At 30.7% G+C, this 22860-nt stretch overlaps 1 protein-coding gene across 2 annotated transcripts in view; it reads right to left on the bottom strand.

The window, feature by feature from the left end:
- LOC106883080 (uncharacterized) overlaps positions 1-22860 on the bottom strand; it is a 439153-nt gene that overhangs the window by 218647 nt on the left and 197646 nt on the right. For both annotated transcript variants that reach the window (XM_014933964.3, XM_089351816.1), the window contains exon 22: positions 21066-21130. In XM_014933964.3, the coding sequence (XP_014789450.1) occupies positions 21066-21130 (65 nt within the window). The remainder of the gene's footprint in view (positions 1-21065; positions 21131-22860) is intronic.

Below are 22860 nucleotides of genomic sequence, written 5' to 3'. Positions count from 1 at the left end.
TAAAGTTTCACGAGACTCCGGCGGGGGAGGGGGGGACCCCTGTTGTACTCTTTCACCCCAACTTTCTCTCACTCTTTCTTCCTGTTTCTTGAGTAACGCTGCGATGGACTGGCATCCCGTCCAGCTGGTGGGGGGGGGGGAAACATACGCTATAGAAACCGGGAAACTGGGCCCATGAGCCTGGTTAGGCTTTAAAAGGGCGCATAAAAAAATAAAATATATATATATGTACACATACACAAACATATACACATGCACAAACATATATATATCCTCACTATCTAGATGCTTGATGAGTTAGGTTCATTCTATAAGTCTACAAAATCGCAACATTCATGATGACGAGATCTTATAACACTCAAACATCTGAAGTGGTCACACTAATACAAAAGACCAGACTCACCTCGCACTACGTACTATAATAAATAAATACGCATTAACCGAAATTTCAGAGTTGTCTTTCCTGTCATTTTTGTCAAGAATTAGTCACTATGATAATGACTGTTCTTATCGCTAAGAGTACAATTTTATTCAACTCTTTTGTAACAGGACACAAACACATATGACATGACATATTTTAAGTAAAGATTTGAGATAGAAAAAGAGGAAGAAGGACTAATGATAAATACTCTGGTCAGTTTAATTAACTACATCCTTCCCAAAAAGTTGTGGGTTTTGCAAATATTAGAGATCATTATCAATACAAACGAGAAAGTAAGAGCTATTATTGAATTTGAATAACTCCACCACCAATCGAGTTACATCTGGCAAGTGAATGTGATGTAAGATTATAGTAAAGTGGAATCTACCTTATTTTGGAAATATACTCAAAAGCAAACATTTAATTCCAATACCAGAAGACCTAAGATCACAGCATTGGGGAGGATTTTGAGACCTGATGATATAAGTGTAAATACAAGAGTGAGACATTCCACAACTATATATATATATATATATATATATATATATATATATATATATATATATATATATATGTGTATGTATGTATGTATGTATGTATGTATCAGGCTTCTTTCAGTTTCTATCTATCAAATACACTAATTGTATTTTAAATACCTTAAACAGAAAAATTAATGCATATTTTCAAAATATTATGTGTAGACAGAAAACCAAAGACTTTTGTGCTTTAAATTTAACCAGATAGATAAAAACATAATCAAATTTTTATATATATATATATATGTGTGTGTGTGTGTGTGTATGATATATATATACATAATGGCATGTTTGGGAAAATTTAATTTTGAATAATACTTTCACATTCTTATTTATGATATAAAGAAATATAGGAACACACACATACACACACATACACACACATGCACAAATATAAACACATTAAAAAATGTAGAATCGTCTTAGGTGGATCTGGGGAGCAATTCCATTTACATAAATTTCTACTTATGGTATAGCACAAATCTGTAATACAAACAAAATTTCTTTATGATGCAAAAAAATGAAAGACCCATTTAAGTAAAACTACTAATAGAAAATTCAATCAGGTAAAAAAAAAAAAAGGAACCAAGTTTCAATGACCCCCTAAAAATTCAATATTTTAAAATATTTATGGAGCAAGTAGATTCAAATGTAGCATTCAAAAGATGCGATCAAACACTTTTCCTAATTACTATAATTAAACACAATAAGTCAGTATGAAACCAAGACACATACACCTTGTGTTAAAAGCACTGTTACAGCAAGTAACTATGAACAGAGGAAAGTTTCAGCTTTAAGAAAAATCACGCAAATTTACCATAAAAGTACAATAAAAGTAAATCATTATTAGGAGAATGCTCAGAGAAACATCCCTTTGTTAGATACAGCTTAATGATAGATGGAGCTTCAAGTGAGATTTATGCTTTTGAAATCTTTTACATTTTCCATGCTAGAATAGATGTATTTTTTATCTTTTACTTGTTTCAGTCATTAGAATGAGGCCATACTGGGGCACCATCTCGAAGAATTCTATTGGTCTCTTTTGCTAAACCGCTAAGTCACATGGATGTAAACCCACACACATACACATCTATCTGTCTATCTATATAGCTACCTATCTATCTATCTATCAAAATCAAAAAATAAGCAACACGGATTTCAAAGGTGATTGCAGTACGCACGTTTCATGCTACTCCAATTTATTTAAGTAATGCGAGCATTACATTAAATGCAATATGAAGAGCAATCTTCAGCTGCACGAAAAAGCAGAAAATTACTGTAGAAAAGACATATTATAAATGTGGCAACATTTCAAATCCAAGTGGGAGAGAGAATACATAAAAATCCAAATGTGAAGAAGAATACATAAGACCATCTTGACATAGCCGAGTCTATCTATCTATCTATCCCTCTCTCTCTCTCTCTCTCTCTCTCTATATATATATATATATATATATATATATATATATATATATATATACACACACACAATGGGCTTCTTTCAGTTTCCATCTATCAAATCCACTCACAAGGCTTTGGTCAACCCAAGGCTATAGTAGAAGGCACTTGCCCAAGGTGCCAACAGTTAGACCGAACCTGGAATCATGTGGTTGGGAAGTAAGCTTCTTACCACACAGTTATAACTTTTTTTTTTATTAAAATGGAGCCTATGAATAACAATTGACTGACCTTTCTGATATCTACCATTCAACTAACTGCAAAGGTGGTAATTATTTATGTTTAGCCAGTTAGATTGAAATGAGAAATATCTTGCTTAAAGGTATACCAGCATGATGACTAGAAAATTTGCAATGATAACCATTAATCCAACACTACAATTTAATCTGCCGCAATTATGCTCCCCAGTAAAAGAAAATATGAAAAAAACTATTGAAATTGATGCCATTAGAGATAAAAATTTTAGTTCTAAGAATATCTTAGGCTAAAGAGCTGCAAGCTTTTTTTTTTTTTTTTTGATAGTGCATTATACATAAGTTTTTGTGTCCCCAAACAAAGTATTTATTTCATATTAATTTCAAGCATATGATAAAGTTAAGGCTCCTAGAAAGTTGATTTCATGAGAACACCAATAAAGTAACAATCTATAATAATCTAAAAGAGAAAACAAAATATAAACTGTCCACAAGACTTCACCTTCCAAGGCAGTATTCCAACAAGTTGTTTTGAGGCTACAGCTTGATATAATAAAATCTAAAAATTGAGATACTAAAACTTTAACCATTGAACCATCATACAGACTTGAGATATTTTCTATAATTTACAGTACTGTCTTATGTAAAAAGAATATCATAATCTATTTATTATATTAGTTTTGTTTTGAGCTGTTTATACAGTTCTAAAATTACAATCATTGAAATTTACTGTTAAATTTAATTACTACAAAATAATAAATAATCATTATGTTTATGCATTTGTTTTCCAAAATTCTTGATGTGAAATCATGTGTTGAAACAGATATTGTTATACTTGGGGATGGTCATATTTTGCCAATTAAACACATGCATTATATGTTAGGTCTTTACTTCAGTTTTATTATTATCATATTTGTTTCTTTGTCACAGTTTTTATAACACATTCTGTGACCTCTTCAATGACTCTTTATAAAGAGTCACTGAAGAGGTCACAGGATAATAAAGTTGAAGTAAAGACTAAACATATAGTGTGTGTATTTAAATGGCAAAACATGACCATCCCTAAATATAACAATAATAATAATCATCATTTCTTCTATAGGAACAAGAACTGAAATTTTGTGAGATGCAGGCTAGTGTTGATTACATTGACCCCAGTGCTTGATTGGTATTTAACTTATCAATCACAAAAGGATGAATGACAAAATTGACTTTGATGGAATTTGAACTCAGAACATATGGGGCCAGTAAAAAACATTGCTAAGCATTTTCTTTGACAAGTTAACAATTCTGTCAGCTTACTGCCTTAATAATAATAATAATAATAATAATAATAATAATAATAATAATAATAATAATAATAATAATAATAATAATAATAATAATAATAATAATAATAATAATAATAATAATAATAATAATAATAATAATAATAATAATAATAATAATAATAATAATAATAATAATAATAATAATAATAATAATAATAATAATAATAATAATAATAATAATAATAATAATAATAATAATAATAATAATAATAATAATAATAATAATAATAATAATAATAATAATAATAATAATAATAATAATAATAATAATAATAATAATAATAATAATAATAATAATAATAATAATAATAATAATAATAATAATAATAATAATAATAATAATAATAATAATAATAATAATAATAATAATAATAATAATAATAATAATAATAATAATAATAATAATAATAATAATAATAATAATAATAATAATAATAATAATAATAATAATAATAATAATAATAATAATAATAATAATAATAATAATAATAATAATAATAATAATAATAATAATAATAATAATAATAATAATAATAATAATAATAATAATAATAATAATAATAATAATAATAATAATAATAATAATAATAATAATAATAATAATAATAATAATAATAATAATAATAATAATAATAATAATAATAATAATAATAATAATAATAATAATAATAATAATAATAATAATAATAATAATAATAATAATAATAATAATAATAATAATAATAATAATAATAATAATAATAATAATAATAATAATAATAATAATAATAATAATAATAATAATAATAATAATAATAATAATAATAATAATAATAATAATAATAATAATAATAATAATAATAATAATAATAATAATAATAATAATAATAATAATAATAATAATAATAATAATAATAATAATAATAATAATAATAATAATAATAATAATAATAATAATAATAATAATAATAATAATAATAATAATAATAATAATAATAATAATAATAATAATAATAATAATAATAATAATAATAATAATAATAATAATAATAATAATAATAATAATAATAATAATAATAATAATAATAATAATAATAATAATAATAATAATAATAATAATAATAATAATAATAATAATAATAATAATAATAATAATAATAATAATAATAATAATAATAATAATAATAATAATAATAATAATAATAATAATAATAATAATAATAATAATAATAATAATAATAATAATAATAATAATAATAATAATAATAATAATAATAATAATAATAATAATAATAATAATAATAATAATAATAATAATAATAATAATAATAATAATAATAATAATAATAATAATAATAATAATAATAATAATAATAATAATAATAATAGTAATAATAATAATAATAACAATAACAATAATAATAATAATAATAATAATAATAATAATAATAATAATAATAATAATAATAATAACAACAATAATAATAATAATAATAATAATAATAATAATAATAATAATAATAATAATGGATTTCTTATACTGATCACTAGGGCCTTTGAAGCAAGGGACATTACACAAAATACATAGAACAGTGGGGGATTTACATGACAGAGCAAAATTCTCAATAACAATAATAAAAATAAATTACAATAAATAACAATAAAGAACAACAAAACAACAAGAAAATATCTCAGTAATGGGAACAACCACATAGAAGATTTGGGACACCTCACACAAAACACCAGATTTCCCTGACACACTAAGGACAGGCAGTTTCTCTTAGTTCTTGCCATCAGCTTATAGCAGCATAGCTAGAGTATCCCATTTAACCATATCTATTTCGCCACTCTCATCCACCTTTCATTCATAAAGCTTACTGGGCATGGGACTGCATTAATAATGAGTTATGAAACAGAAAGAAAAAATATATATATGTATAGAAAAAAGTTTTTAAAAAGCCAGCATTGTCAGTTACTCATAAAAGAAATAGCACTTAAAGAGAAATGGTTTGAATAGGAAATCTCACAAACATGTCTATATTGGTGATGGAATAGCATTCTAAATAGAATTTATTAATATTGGGGAAAGTTGTAAACTGTAAGCTAATCTAATGTAATTTGAGCTGAATGGTATAATTTAATTAATTTTAGCAAATAACTTCACTAGGCATCAACCCATACAAAACCAAATCAAGAGAACTCATTCATAGAAGCTTACAATTTAATAAACTGAACAATTGGCAATTTAGAACTATTGACAGTCAATGTAAGAATACAATGTGAAAATTACATAGAAGTCATTGTCATTCTCTTTCTGTGTGTTGAAAATGCTTAACTACATAATATGAGAGGGAGAAAAAGCAGGGAAGGACGTATGAAAAAGTGAGAGTCTAATTATGATATCTTTCTTTTCATACATTTAACTTGTCATCTTTCTTCAATAACAAAAAAAGAAAATATTAAATTAAAATATGAGTAAAATAAATTTAGACAGCAAGCTAATGCAATATGGCAAATACCATAATTCTAGTTTATTAAAAACAATGAACCCTGCCAATATCAGGTATCTGGATAAGTTATTATACTTGCCAGAACAATATGGCTTAATCTTTTTGCTATTTTTAATCAGAAAGCCAATGCACCCTGGGGTTTCTGTTCCAAGTTACTTAAGCCAAACATATCAACCCTCTTCACCGAATGTCAAACAAAAAGAAAAAAGAAAAAGAAAGAAAAGGGGATTATGCTTTGTCAGTGATTTACTTTGATTCAGTTATTTCATGCCCCTTTGTTTTGTTTTGTGTGTGAGTTTTTTTTTTTTTTTTTTTTATTTTTTATCCATGAAACCTTATTGCTGTTCATATATTTTCCTTCAGGAAAATATCTTATTCCATCAAAGTGCTGTTGTTGTTTTATTGTTTATTATTACTGTTCCTTCATTCTCTGCTGTGTAATAGATTGTTTCATCTTTCCCACCCCCTTTTTTCCCTTTTCCTGTCTGTTATTTGAAGATAATTCCATATTTGCAATTCTATGATTTGTGTCTCCCCACCCTCACACCCCCATTCTTCCTCTTACAGAGATTGTGTGCAGCTGCTGAAGTTGCAGTTAAGGATATACATACAAATGTAGGGCAGCAGAGTATGTCCAGGCATTATAGTGAATACATGCAGATTAAAATTGGTGCTAAATGAATGTTATTTCATGTGTTAACAATATCAGACGAAGAGAACAGATAGACATTTAACAATGCCTATGGAATTATGGAAAAAACAAAAAAGAAAAAGAAAACTAATGTTAAACAAATTCAAAAGAGGATTTCAGTCGAAGTAAATATAATCTATGCAAAGCTTTTATAAAGCAAAAATATAAAATTTTGAAAACACTTAGAGATGAATTCAAATAATGATTGAAAATAGAAAAATAAAACTAAATAAACAATGGATATGATAAATTATTTTAACAATACAACACTGAAAATGTAACTGATTTTTAGTAGTTAAAACCATTTGTGATAAGCAATAAACTGTCAATGTTTCATTTTAGTAGATGTAGGAAATAACTTGAGGTGAAAAAAAAAAAAAGTTTTGTAATTTATCAGATTGTTTAGATATCATCGATTCAATGTAGAATATTCTTGAGTGGTTTCTTCATTCTCTTTTCTACATTCATATGAGGACTTGTGCTCAGCAATGTAAACTAACAAAACTTGTCAGTTATATAGTTTTCATTCTGCTTCCATCAGTATAGTTTTCGTATTTGTTGTATATATTTACAACTTAAAAGACTGAGCTATTAAGACTTAAGTGTCTTTGCCAACAGAGAACAGTGCTGGAGGAGAGAAAGAGATGAATGAACTGCTGCTTTGCCTTTTGCTTTTTTTTTTCTACAGATAGCTTTGTACATTTAATTATGTGCTCAGCAAGCAAGATTTGGGATATATTTCACCATAGTCAAAGCATATATATATATATATATATATATATATATATATATATATATATATATGCTTTAACTATGGTGAAATATATCCCAAATATATATATATATATATATATATATATATATATATATATATATATATAAGAACTGGTTTGTTAATTTAGCTTAGAAATATGTTAATAAAATAATAAATATAATCAATAAGTGAAATGAAGAAAGAAGGAAAAATATTCCAGTGAATAATTTCTGAAAATTATAATCATTAATAGCTGCAAATTAGATTTAATTTTAGAACCATAGTTTTTTATGCTTTTATGATTAAATTACTTTGAAGACATTTAATTATTTTGTTGGACTTGCTTATATTATTTTCACTAATTTCATTTTTTCAGTAATAAAATATTTTTGAACAGATGAAACCTTAAGAAAAATCCAAAAATTAGAAATAGCTATCAATTTCTTTTTTTTTTTTCCTAAATCGATTTTAGCATTTTCATTACTAACAGATAATTAACAATAAAATATATTTAGAAATAAATTACATTTTCAGTATTCAGAATCAGAAATAAATGTATTCTGACCAGTGGGTAGTTTAGAAATTAAAAACAGTTTGACTGGAAATCTAAAAGTAAAAATCTGTATTTCTGAACCCACAGGTTCAGAAATGCATTTTGTTTCTAATTATATCTCAAGATAATTTAATGAATGTAATCGGTGAATTAGTTTTAAATGAAATTAGAAATTGAATTCAAGGTCTGTAAATAATTAAATAGAATATTGCCAAGAAAAGAACTATTTGTACTTAGCAAGTAACAGTAAGACAGTTTAAGTTCAATCTTTCTGTGTGTGTGTGTGTGTAGCATGCATTTCTGTGCATGTGCATATGTGTGTGTGTGTGCCATATGCACATAAATTCTCATCTCAAATATTTAAGCATTAATTTGTTATTAAGTATTAGAATATTTTTAAAAAAATGTATTTCAGACTAATTTTGATTCCTGACATCAGTTACCAATGCACCAATGCAATGAGAAATGTAACATACCATGCAGTTTGTAACAATGATGAATATCAAAATAGGAAGAAAGGCAATTATCAAAATAATTAATCTCCAGATGTGGTGAGACCAATTTCTGTTGTAATACAGAATATAACTGAGGAGTTGGTCTTAACAAGACACAGGGTATATATCAATTAACATGTACAAGCTATAATGTATTGATTGATTGACAATGTTTGACACATGTTTTGGTTAGTTTAAACTGGAAGTAATCAAACAATTCCATTTATACTCATTTATTATGATCTAAAATAAAACAGGGCAGTATTTACTTAATCATCATTTCTTTCTTTAATGGTCAAAATGGTTCTTTTTCTGGTTTATATTCTCTTTTTCAAACAAGTACGTTTCTCACTTGAAGTAATATCTGTTCTTTTTTTTGGATATAATTTTCTACGATTATATTAAAATTTCTTAGGAATGAATTTGTTCTCCAGATCGTGTATTATGCAAAGAAAAGGAATGGAAGTTGTAGCATCTATGCCCTTCTTGCTAAAATCAAGGACAGAAGACATTGTGGTAGACCAGTGTGCCGAGGAGTTAACTCCTATTCTATAACAATCAACGAATGCAGTGGTATTTGGTTACAAAAAAAAAAAGCAATGACATTTTGTTGTCTGATATAATTAATTTTTAAGGTAGAAAGCTGGCAGAATCATTACCACACTGGGCAAAGTGCTTAGTGACATTTCATCCATCTCTATGTACTGAGTTTTTAATTCCACTGGGAGTCAACTTTGCTTTTTATCTTTTTGGGGTGGATAAAATAAGTACCTGTTGAACACTGGGGCTGATTTGATGTAATCGACTTACCCCCTCCCTTAAAATTGCTGGCCTTGTGCCTAAATTTGAAACCAATATTACAATTAATTTTAGTTTCTCTATTAGGTTATAAAAAACTGGTGACCCAATAAATAAGAAGAGACCGCCTCATCTGGAGATATTTTACAGCTTAATGGAGGCATTATAAAGTACTTTATTATTCTTTATTATTAAAATAATTAAGGAAGAATCAGAGAATGGTAAGTTTGTATCAAGTTGCTTTGTACATGAATCAGTATGCTATATACTGAAATAGATAAGACATTCTAAAAATTACCAACCTGTTTTTGCAGGGGCTGTATTTTAAATATATAAGAAACAGATAAACAGTGAATACACCTTTCATAGAACAAAAATACCAAAATCAAAATACACTGCATCACCCATATCAGCAATTTGTATAAAATCTTTTGTAAAACTGAAAATAGCTTGGATTTTTCAAATAAATGCAAGGTATTCAAACTTTCTGAGTCCACCATATATGCTTGGCTCTACACCTCATTCCCAGTTGCCACTATCATGGAGCATTACCAAGAAATGAGGATCACATAATTCTAAAGATTATTGTAAGATGAGAAATTTCTAAATGTGTGTTAATAAATGTGATTCCTTCTCAACCACATGGTTTGGGGTTCAGTCCCACTGCATGACACCTTGGGCAAGTATCTTTTACTGTAGCCTCAGGTTGACCAAAACCTTGTGAGTGGATTTAGTAGATAGAAACTGAAAGAAGCCTAATGTGTATATATATATATATTATATATATATACACATACATATATATATGTATATCTATATATGTACATATGTATGTGTGTATGAGTCTGTGTGTGTGTGTGTGTGTGTGTCTAGGTGTGTATGTCTTTGTGTCTGTGTTTGTCCCCCCACCTCCCATCATCTTTTGACAACTGGTGTCGGTGTGCTTATATCCCCATAACTTAGTAGTTCGGCAAAAGAAAAATAAGTCCTAGGGTTGATTTGGTCCACTAATAACCCTTCAAGGTAGTGCTCCAGCACGGCCACAGTCAAATGACTGAAACAAGTAAAAAAGATTTTTTAAAAAAGAATATGAGAAATTGCTCAAAACTGCTTTTAAAACAGTGCTGGGAAACCGGAAAACACAGTAAATTGCTTCAAGAACTACTGCTACAGATATGTGGAGTAAAGTACAGACTTCAGCAAATAATATAGAAAGAAATATTGAAGTAAACATGGTATATGTAAGAAAAGTAAGAAATAATGTCTTTCAAAGGTAGGAAGAGCTTATGCAAACATTAAAACAACTTTTCACCCATGTAAAGTAGATAGTTTCATAAGAAACCAGCTATTCACACAAAATAAATACAGTATAAAAAAATCAATATCAGACACTCGATGAACAAATATATATTTAAAAAATATATCATTAATTTTATGACTGTAATTATCATCTTTATGTATGGCTTTATCAGTAGGAACCAGAAGATACAAAACATGCTGAATATTAAAGTAAATTTAACATAATTTAGCATGTAAATTAGTGTGCCAATTTTCAATTGAGCAGAAAATATGTAAAAAGTGTTTTTAAAAATTTAAGCTATCAAAAATAAACATAAAGAGCTTTATATATAGATGAATACCACAGTTTCACAATAAATTAATACTGAGAATATACACTTTTGGACTTTATAATTCCTATATATTAAAAGAGCAACTCTTTGTATAATCTAAACAAAATTAGTTACCTCAGATAGAATAACTTTGAAAATTATAAAGAACTACCCACTACACCTGACATTTAAACAAGTCTAACAATTATTGATTATAATATTTATCATATTTAAGGTGGAGAGCTGGCAGAATTATTAGCATTTCAGGCAGAATGCTTACTGACATTTCATCTGTCTTTATGTTCTGAGTTCAAATTCCACCGAGGTGGACTTTGCCTTTCATCCTTTTGCGGGGTTAATAAAATAAGTACCAGATGAGCACTGGAGTTGATTTAATTGACTTAACCTCCTCCCTCCAAACTGCTGGCCTTGTGCCAAAATCTGAAACTAATGAGTTGGCAGAATCATTGGCATGCCAGGCTAAATGCTTAGCAACATTTTGTTTGCCTTTATGATCTGAGTTTAAATTCTGCCAAGGTAGATTTTGCCTTGCACCTTTTCAGGGTCGATAAAATAAGTACTAGCTAACTTTCACCCTCCCTTGAAATTGCTGGCTTTGTGCCAAAATTCGAAACCAATATTTATCATACATAATCATTAATATTTTCTTTTCTCTTCATATGAAACTGAAGTATTAATATAATATTGTAAACTTACAACAACCAAGAAAAGGGAGGGAAAATGAAAGATTAAACATTATGTTTCCAAGGGATTCCATATAGCTATGTGACCTACTTAAATACAGTGGCTAATACACTTGCAGTTGTCTTTCAAATAGGAGCTAAATGCTTTAAGAAATACATCTTAGGACAAGCATTCTTAAAATTAAGACAGGATGACCTCAGTTAGAGACAGTCCAAAGGACAGTTTTAGCCTAAACTGTCAAACAAGATTTCTCATATCTACTTATCTGAGGTGCTGAGCTTGTGGATTGCCTTTAAGGCATTCTTTGCAGAGATGACCTACGATAATCAACAACAACAATCTCTTAAACATCATTTTTACTGTTAAGATCAAGTGAAAGTCACATTTTTTTGTGTTATTTAGGCAGCACATAGGGGCAATGAGTATAATAAAATCTCAATTACAAAATTGGGTTGAACTTCCTATTTTGCTGATTGTACTCTTTGACTATCTTTATCAAACTGAATCAATGACTTGTATAGAATCTTTGACTTAACAAACTTGTCTCAAACAAGGATGGTAAATACCTACGGAAGCTGGGTAATGTTGATGATAACAATGATGACAGTGAAGGCAATAATATCTATAACAACAAGAATGATGATAATATGGGGGTGCAGATAGTGGTAGTCATGGTGGGGTAGTGGTAACAACAACAGTGATGGTCACTAGCAATGATACTGATAATAGTAGCAGTGGTGGTGGTGGTGGTGGCTGCAATAGCAGCGGTGGTGGCTGCAATAGCAGCGGTGGTGGCTGCAATGGTATTGATAGTGGCAGTGGCAGCAGCAGCAGTGATGGTAGTGGCACCAGCAGGAGTGGTGGTGGTGGTGGTGCTAGAAGCAGCAGTGAATATATTGTGACAGATAATGCCGGGAATGGTGATGGTGGCGATGTGATCTTCCACTGAACAGGCACAGCTCTTAGATGTAAAATTTAATACATAAATTTTTATGTGTTTTCAGACCATAAAATATGTATATATTGTCCCACCACTATAAACCACCCACCCCAATGCACATGCACACACACACACATTTTCATTTTTTATATTTCTTCACATATGACATGCTTCTGGAAATATCCAAGTTTCTAAACAGAGAGATATTTCGATATTTCATTGCAAACTTTTATAGAAGAAAAGGACCATAACGTATAAATATTCTTCATAAAGTATAACAAATATCCCACCCGCTTTTGAGTGGGGAAGGCTATGAAAACACTTCTTTTGTCAAAGGGGGTCTCCAGAAGTTTCCTCAACCATTACTGAGCATGATCATTGTGTTGGGTTACTTTTTCCCTCTATGAGACTTGATAATGTCCCCATAAATCATATGAATGCAGTTTTATAATGTAGAGAGTATAAAACACATTTCTAAAGATTTTTATGAACTCAGGGTAGGAAAGAGGTTAAACTTAAGTGAACACATGACAATGGAGACCAATAAGATAGGAACAAAATATCTGAATACTTTTAAATAATCAAGTGCCAACTTTGAATCCATTTTTTTAAAACTTCCAAGTGTCAAATATTGGAATAATAAAGACATGCAAATATTCCAAGGGAACAGTGCTTACAATGGATCTGCCACTAATTTAGTATGTTTTATACATACATACAAAGATACATACATACATGGATACATACACACATGGATACATACATATATATATAAGTATATGTAAGTATTTGAAGAATTTGAAATGGCCATATTCAAATAATGTTTTATGCTCTTCAATTGCTCCCAACAGTTTGATATTGCAATTGGACAATTCCACATTTGTAGAAATTTATCAAAGAGCTGCATTTTTGTGCAATTGTTAAATTCCTTTTGATAAATGCAATATAAAAAATACTTTATTTGCTTCTATAAGGTTTTATTTCTTATTTTGCTATATGCTGCATGGTTTCTTTCTATGTATGCCATGATTACTATAATTATATAATAAACAATCTGAAATACTGGTTGAAGAAGAGAAATGCTTCTCAGAGCAATAGAATTTAATGACAATGGTGGGGCTGGGGTAGTGATGATGGTGATGGTCGTCGTGGTGATGGTCGTCGTGGTGATGGCAACAGTGGAAATGGTAGCATTCAATGAAGATAAAAAGACGTACACAAAGACATTATTGAAAGAACTAAAAGAAGTGTGTAATATCAGAGAAGAGCATTAGCAGAAATGAATTATAAGACAAAAGTAGAAGATTATGCAAGAGAGAAGAGCTTTTAGCAGAAAGACGAGAAACTTGCAGCAAAAATAATGAAGTGAAAGGAATTAGATAATAAAAAAAGAACATATGATAGACAGCAAAAGAAGCAACATATTGAATGTGTCCAAAAAAGATTGATGATAGATAAAATAAAGAATGCACAGGAAGAATATTTGAATAAATTCCAAGCCTGAATATATACTGAAATAAACGTGTGTGGTACTTAAAATGAAATTTAATTTGTACAGTTTATTCAGCAGAAAGTATAAATTTAAATTCGTATTGGGAATGTAAATATAGAGGCTTTCTTGAGCCAAAAGAATCCACATCATGATAAAAAAAAAAAAAAAAAAAACATAAATGAATAAATAACAAAGAAACCTGGAACTGACAAATAGTTTGTGTAAACAATTTAATCAGTTAAATTATAAATGACAGCATTTATAATGGCAGAAAGAGATATTAAAATTCCCGAGTGAAAAGCAAAACAACTAATAATAATAATAATAATAATAACAATAATAATAATAATAATAAAAATAATGGCTTCAAATTTTGGCACAAAACCAGCAATTTCAGTGGGGGAGGGGGAAGAATAAGTAGAGTACATTGATCTCAGTTTTCAACTCCTACTTATTTTATTGACCCTGAAAGGATAAAAGGCAAAGTCAACCTTGGCAGCATTTGAACTCAATGTAAACTTGGACGAATTGCAGCTAAACACTTTTACCAGCACAGTAGCGATTCTGCCAGCTTGCTGGGACAACCAAGAGTGCCTAATACATGATGTGGCAATGCCAAGAGATCAACATATCATCATGAAAAGTTAATAAATATGGAGATTTGAGAACTGAGATCACTAAGATGTGGCAGCTACGAAAGTCAGATATAAAGGTTATCCCTATTGTCACTGGAGCATTGGGTTCAATACCACCCAGTCTCAGAAAACATCTGAAAACCTTAGAAATACCCTACAATCTAGATGTATTGCAAAAGTTGGCATCACTTGGAACTGCATGTATACTGTCTGCCTGAGGTTCTTGTTGTGACTTGACAAACAGTACAAACCCCTGGTAGACACAATATCTTCAATCAACAACCTCATGATATTGTATACTGTGCGACATCTACTATAATAATAATAATAATAACAATAATAATAATAATAATAATAATAATAATAATAATAATAAATTCGTTTTATTGGCCACAAGGGCTAATATCAATTAAAAACATGTAAGGACAAAGACAGGACGAAGGAAGAAAACGGAATAAGATATAACAAATAAATAGATAAATAAATAAATAAATAGAACTCCCAAAGGGGGAGGCGCTTCGAAAAAGGAAAGGTTACACGTGGAAAAACCCATAAAACCATGGGAGCCTGGTCAGAAAAAATAAGAAAGGGGTATAGAGCCCTTTCTCCTAATAATAATAATGGTTTCAAATTTTGGTACAAAGCCATCAGTTTTAAGGGATGGGATAAGTTGATTACATCAACCCCCATGCTCAGCTGATACTTTATGTCATTGACACGAAAAGGGGGAAAGGCAAAGATGACATTGGTGAGGTTTGAACTTAGAACATAAAGCATTGAAGGAAATGCTATTAAGCATTTTGTTTGATGTGCTAATGATTCTGCCTGCATACAACCTTTAATAATAATAATAATAATAATAATAATAATAATAATGATGATGATAATAATAATAATAATAATAATAATAATAATAATGATAATAATAATAATAATAATAATAATAATAATAATAATAATAATAATACCAGCGTCGCCTTACTGGCATTTGTGCCGGTGGCACATGAAAAAACATTCAAGCTAGGTTGTTGCCAGTGCCACTGGACTGGCACCTGTGCAGGTGGCACGTAAAAAACACCATTTTGAGTGTAGCCGTTACCAGTACCGCTTGACTGGCCCTTGTGCCAGTGGCACGTAAAAGCACCCACTACACTCTCGGAGTGGTTGGCGTTAGGAAGGGCATCCAGCTGTAGAAACTCTGCCAGATCAGATTGGAGCCTGGTGCAGCCATCTGGTTTCGCTAGTCCTCAGTCAAATCGTCCAACCCATGCTAGCATGGAAAGCGGACGTTAAACAATGAATAATAATAATAATAGTAATAATAATAATAATAATAATAATAATCTTTTCTACAAAAGACACAAGGGGGGAGGGGACTAGTTGATTACATCAGCCCCAGTGTTCCACTAGTACTTAATATGTAGACCCCGAAAGGATGAAGGTCAAAGCCGACCTCAGTGGAATTTGAATAATAAGAGCACCACAACAAACCACAGCATATACCCAAGGCACATAGAGCTGCACTAGGCAGTGCAGTGAAAGTATGTGATAAAAATAAAGACTACTGAATAATAACAATAATAATAATAATAATAATAATAATAATAATAATAATAATAATAATAATAATAACAATGATGATAATAATGAAAATAATAATCCTTTCTGAAATTTTGCGGGAGAGGACTAGTCAATTACATCAAATTTCACCCCAAAAGGATGAAAGGCAAAGTCAACCTCGGTGGAATTCGAACTCAGAATGTAGCAACAGGCAAAATATTGCTAAGCATTTCATCCAGGGTGCTAGTAACTCTGCCAGCTCATTATAATAATAATAATAATAATAATAATGGTCTGAAATTTTGGCACAAGGCCAGCAATTTCGGGAGAAGGAGTAAGTTGATTACATCGACCCCTGTGCTCAGCTGCCACTTATTTTCTTTTCTACTCTAGGCACAAGGCTCGAAATTTATGGGGAGGGAGCCAGTCAATTAGATTGACCCCAGTACGCAACTGGTACTTAATTTATCAATCCCGAAAGTCAAAGTTGACCTCGGTGGAATTTGAACTCAGAACATAAAGACAGACGATATACCATTAAGCATTTCGCCTGGCGTGCTAACGTTTCTGCCAGCTCGCCGCCTTATTTTATCAACCTTGAAAGGAAGAAAGGTAATGTTGACTCCAACAGAATTTGAACTCAAAAAATGTGAAGCCAGAAGAAATGCCACTAAGCATCCTTGTGCCTAACTAATTTTTTTTTTGCAGCCTTTAGCCCTGCAATAAGTTTGTTACATTCTATCTTTTTTTCTTTCATACCAAACAAAAACAGCCACTAGTAGCCAGCATGTATCTATTTCTGGTGATACATCGACCGCCTTTATTTTTAAGGACGAGTTTGTCATTCTTTAGCAAGTGTTACAGAGTATTTCTTGACTTCATCTATCATCAGAAAGCTCACCTCTACCATGCCAAACATTTTTCCTTGAGCAACATATGTTTTGCTGTTTCAGATTGATTTAACACACTTCCAAAATTTGGTCTTACATCACTTGATCCACTTACATTATATAACATGTAATACATTTTTTGAGTGACCTCTTCGACCTGTTGCAATATGCTTAAGGAAACTGTTCTTCCATTCTTATGAAATAAATATTTGGCATTTTTCAAATCTTGTGGCAATAAAAAAAAACTGATGGTCTCATTTAAACAGTATTAGTAAAACTGTTAACAGTTGTTTGCTAGCCATAGCTATTAATGATGTCAGTGTCAATGGTGGTGGTGGTGGTGGTGGTGGTGGTGGTAGTTGTATTGACAGTATTTGTAGGTGTGTTGTTACTCCTACTCTTATGCTTTACTTGTTTCAGTCATTTGACTGCGGCCATGCTGGAGCACCACCTTTAGTCAAGCAAATTGACCCCAGGATTTATTCTTTGTAAGCCAAGTACTTATTCTATTGGTCTCTTTTGCTGAACCGCTAAGTTACGGGAGCGTAAACACACCAGCATTGGTTGTCAAGCGATGTTGGAGGGACAAACACTGACACACAAACACACACACACACACACATATATATATATATATATATACGACGGGCTTCTTTTCAGTTTCTGTCTACCAAATCCACTCACAAGGCTTTGGTCGGCCCGAGGCTATAGTAGAAGACACTTCCCCAAGGTGTCATGCTGTGGGACTGAACCCGGAACCATGTGGTTGGTAAGCAAGCTACTTACCACACAGCCACTCCTGCACCAGTTAACTTTTTTTAATTTCCATTGTTGTCGTTATCTTGTCGTTATTAATGTTGCTTTTTACTTTTTGTCATCATTATAATTATGTTGCTGTTGTCGCAATTTATTGAAAAAGTGGTCACAGTGGTGTTGGGTGATAACAGTGATGTCACTGTTACCACCCATTCTTTTGTTGTTGTTGTTGTTGTCTCTGTTAGTATTGGTGGTGATGCTTTAGCTGAAGATAGGAAAGCTAATGTCAAAACTGCTATCCCAAACACTATTTAACTCTCTATAGAATTCTTTGAAAAATTTCAACATCGCTTTTTTTTTTTTTTTTTTTTTTTTCATTTTTTTAATGAGTAAGTTACAGAAAAAAAAAATTAACAAATTCCACCTTAAAGGATGAGAACAAAACAAGTGACCAGTTACTCAGGATCCTGGTCAATTCAGTAACAACACAGAACAAACATTTTTAAACACAGAAGGCCTTCGTGCGGGTGATACGTAAAAGCACCCACTACACTCTCGGAGTGGCTGGCGTTAGGAAGGGCATCCACCTGTAGAAACTCTGCCAAATCAGATTGGAGCCTGGTGCAGCCATCTGGTTCACCAGTCCTCAGTCAAATCGTCCAACCCATGCTAGCATGGAAAGCGGACGTTCAACGATGATGATGATGATGATGAGAATATTAAAATGCAGCTAAAACAAGACTTATAAATGATCTGAACTGGTGTTTGGCCAATACAAAAACAAAAATATACAAAATATAAAATACAAAGGACAACAACAGAAATAAAAGCACGTTTTTGCTCCTACAAAAAGTAATAATAAAAGTAGACTCAATGACATTTAGCCAGTATGCAGCCCACTGAATCCTTTGGCAAATAACAAAAGAACCTAGTTAGTAATATAGCTATCAGCAAAGCTATGTCCTGCCTTTATTCTATGCTATATAACCTAATTAATTACAACTGTTTACTTTGAAAGGCAACACTATACACCAAATTTAATCTTGTCTACTTCTGAATCCTAACTAATAACACTATATGACATCAAACTAATATCCATTTTTTAAAAAGGTGTAAGATTTGGAATTTATAGAAGGAAAAAATTGAAATATTAATGAGTTTTTCTCACCCAAGGGTATTAGCAACGTAAGCAATATCACCAAATTTTAACTATTACCACCATGTTAAAATCTACTTCAAATATCATATTTAATGAGACAGAGTTAAAGAAGATAAAATATTGAATAAATAACTGAATATTTACATGCAGGTGCATGTTAATAATTTTAAGCCAAGTATTGACAGAGCTATAAAAAGTGAAAGTCTACAATTTAGTTATTTATTCTGTCATTGGTTCCAAACATTGGACTATGGTCATGCAGAGGCATTACCTTCAAAGAAAAAGTTGGATTATACAGACCAGTGGTTCTCAATCAGGGTCTACATGACCCTTGGGGTTGCATATAAAATTTTGTTGTTAAAATTTATGAGCAATAAATTGGTTATACATTTACAATACACAAAAATATTTTAACAATTTTTTTATACAATTCTTAATAATATTACATAAAAATAAAATAGGACTTTTTTTCTAAAAATTGAATGGCTGCAAGGGTCCACGTGAGTAAAATAGGACTCCATAGGTTAAAAAATGGTTCAGAACCACTGCTACAGACCATTAGTACTTGGCCAGTACTCATTTTATTAACCTAAGGCAAAGTCAATCTGAGTAAGATTTGAATTCAGAAAGCAAGGAGGCATAGGAGTGGCTGTGTGGTAAGTAGCTTGCTTACCAGCCACATGATTCCGGGTTCAGTCCCACTATAGCCTCAGGCCGACCAAAGCCTTGTGAGTGGATTTGGTAGACGGAAACTGAAAGAAGCCTGTCATATATGTGTATATATATATATATATATATATATATATGTGTGTGTGTGTATGTGTGTGTATATGTTTGTGTGTCTGTGTTTGTCCCCCAAACATCGCTTGACAACCGATGCTGGTGTGTTTACGTTCCCGTAACCTAGCGGTTCAGCATAAGAGACTGATAGAATAAGTACTAGGCTTCCAAAGAATAAGTCCTGGGCTCAATTTGCTCGACTAAAGGCGGTGCTCCAGCATGGCCACAGTCAAATGACTGAAACAAGTAAAAGAGTAAAAGAGAATACTCTATTGATTCTGCCATCATTCACCCAATGTATCTTCATAACATCATTCAAATTATGTACTCACATATTTACCACTCAATTCCAGTTTACTCTTCAGTAAAAAGAAATAGAATGAAAATTTAATTTGAATAGGGGTTTCTCAGAATATATCACTTTTTGTATTCTCTTGAGTTGAATCTAAGTTTAGAAGTTGGTGTTAACTATGATTGTAAGACTGTTCTGGCACAGATATGCAATGTGAAGAAATGATGTGTATTGAGTGAAACTGTGCTGTGAGTTCGTTTTAGAGAATACCTGCAGGAGTAGTAAATAAAGGAAGCTTTGGGAAGAAATAAGTCATACATGAGAACATTGATCCTTACAGACAAAATAATGTATGTTATAGGATCAAAACACATAACAACTTTCTGTACCATGGATCTTCAATCCATATTATTAATCTTCAATCTATGCTATCTTGGAAAAATAGACTTCAACATGAAAATGATGTTAGCAATGATGACAATGATGATGATAAGCATAAAGAAAATTATTAAAATTATATTACTCACCAGGGCAATCAATATCGTAGACCAGGAAAAATCCTATGTGAGCCAATAGTGTTACAACAGGCATCCTTGAAGAAGATTAAACAATCATTATTAATTATTATGATGACTGAAAATTATAATTCAAAATCTTCACTGGTGGTAAAATATTAGACAAGGATGCATTAAGGTGTCTAGTTTAGTGGCTCATGTTTCAATGTTCAAATACTAGTGGGGTCAATTTTCAGCAATTTTGCTTTATAATGTCAATAAAATAAGAAACTGGAGTAGACTCGAGTGACAACACTCTTTTCTTTCATTAAAAAAAAAAAAAATTACTTAAGGTTTTTAGTTAAATTTTTTTTCAATGAGAAGTATAAAAATATTTAGCAAATTAATTATGGAAATTATGCAGAAATTTCATTCAAAAGAATTATTTTGTAGCTTAGGTTTTAGAAATTAGAGAATGAGAGAATAACACAAGAGAAAAGTAAAAGGAATAAAAAAAGCGAGAGAGGGAGAGGAGTAATTACAGAAAATGGAAGAGTAGAGAAAAATAGATATCGAAAAGTATAGATAGAAGAGAAAGAGATGAGAGTAAGAGGAAAATGAAGAGTGTTGAAGAAAGAAGGCAGAGGAATAGATAGAGAAGACAGTAAAGTAACAGAAATTAGAACGACTGGTGAAAGAAGTGAAAAGATAAAGTGAGGAAAATGGAGGGAAAGAATCAAAGAAAGAGATTCAACAAAAAATTTGTTTATCAAAGAGGAGGTGCAGGCATGGCTACATGGTAAGTCTGCTTCCCAACCACATGGATTTGGGTTCTGTTCCACTGCATGGCACTTTGGGCAAATGTCTTCAACTGTAGCCCTGAGCTAATCAAAACTTTTTCAGTGAATTTGGTACGTGGAAACTGCATGAAGCTCATTGCTGTGTGTGTGTGTGTGTGTATGAGGGGGGTACTGAAAAGTTCCTGGTTTTAAGGGTATTGCAAAAGGCCTGGTTGAAGGCTCAACCTTCCAAGTTCTTTTACAAGACTTAGAAAAACTGAAGGACTATTGCAATAAGTGTGTGAATCTGAGAGCAGAATATGTTGAATAAAATCATAATTAACTAATCCTTCTGCATTGCAATCTATGTAGGTGTTTTTTCAAAACATTGTCTGGTTTAAAAAGCCATCTCAGATACCATGATGGTTCTAGGATGTAAGTACAGGAGATGGTGAAACTCTGCATAAGGAGTAGACAACCATCATATTTGACATATTTGTAAAGCTTGCAAAGATTCTCTAAGCCTATGCATTAATGTTCCTCCCACTACTGACCTCAAACTAAGACGCATCATTGCTGGCCCTGCTTGTGAAACCCAGCGTTTGAGCAATTTCCTCGACATCCTACTCAAACCATTTCTAAAATATGTGAAAAGCTTCATCAGGGATGACTTAGACATGCTTAACCACCTCCCAAAGACAATAAATGAAGGAACCCTGTTAGTATCATTCAATGTAGTGAACTTGTACACCAATATCCCACATGATTATGGTAGAGAAGCAATCACCTTTTGACTAGAAAAATACCCAGAAGAGATCCCAGGACGCATCAACCACAGATTCATATTCGCAGCACTGAAATTCATCCTACTGAACAACTATTTCATGTTCAATACAGTTTACTATTGTGTTATTTTCTCCTGTTTCTTTTATATTTACTTCACCCAAGACTCTTCTAACTTCTAAAACCTAAGCTGTAGAACACTTCTTTTGATTGAAATTTCCAATCTTCTGTGAAAACATGTCATTATGGGAAAATATCACTTTTTG

This window comes from Octopus bimaculoides, chromosome 5 (genome assembly GCF_046866305.1).
Source record: "Octopus bimaculoides isolate indiv1 chromosome 5, ASM4686630v1, whole genome shotgun sequence".
Lineage (NCBI taxonomy): Eukaryota > Metazoa > Mollusca > Cephalopoda > Octopoda > Octopodidae > Octopus > Octopus bimaculoides.
Note: the sequence above shows the minus strand (reverse complement) of the source record. Positions and strands in the feature narration are given on the sequence as shown.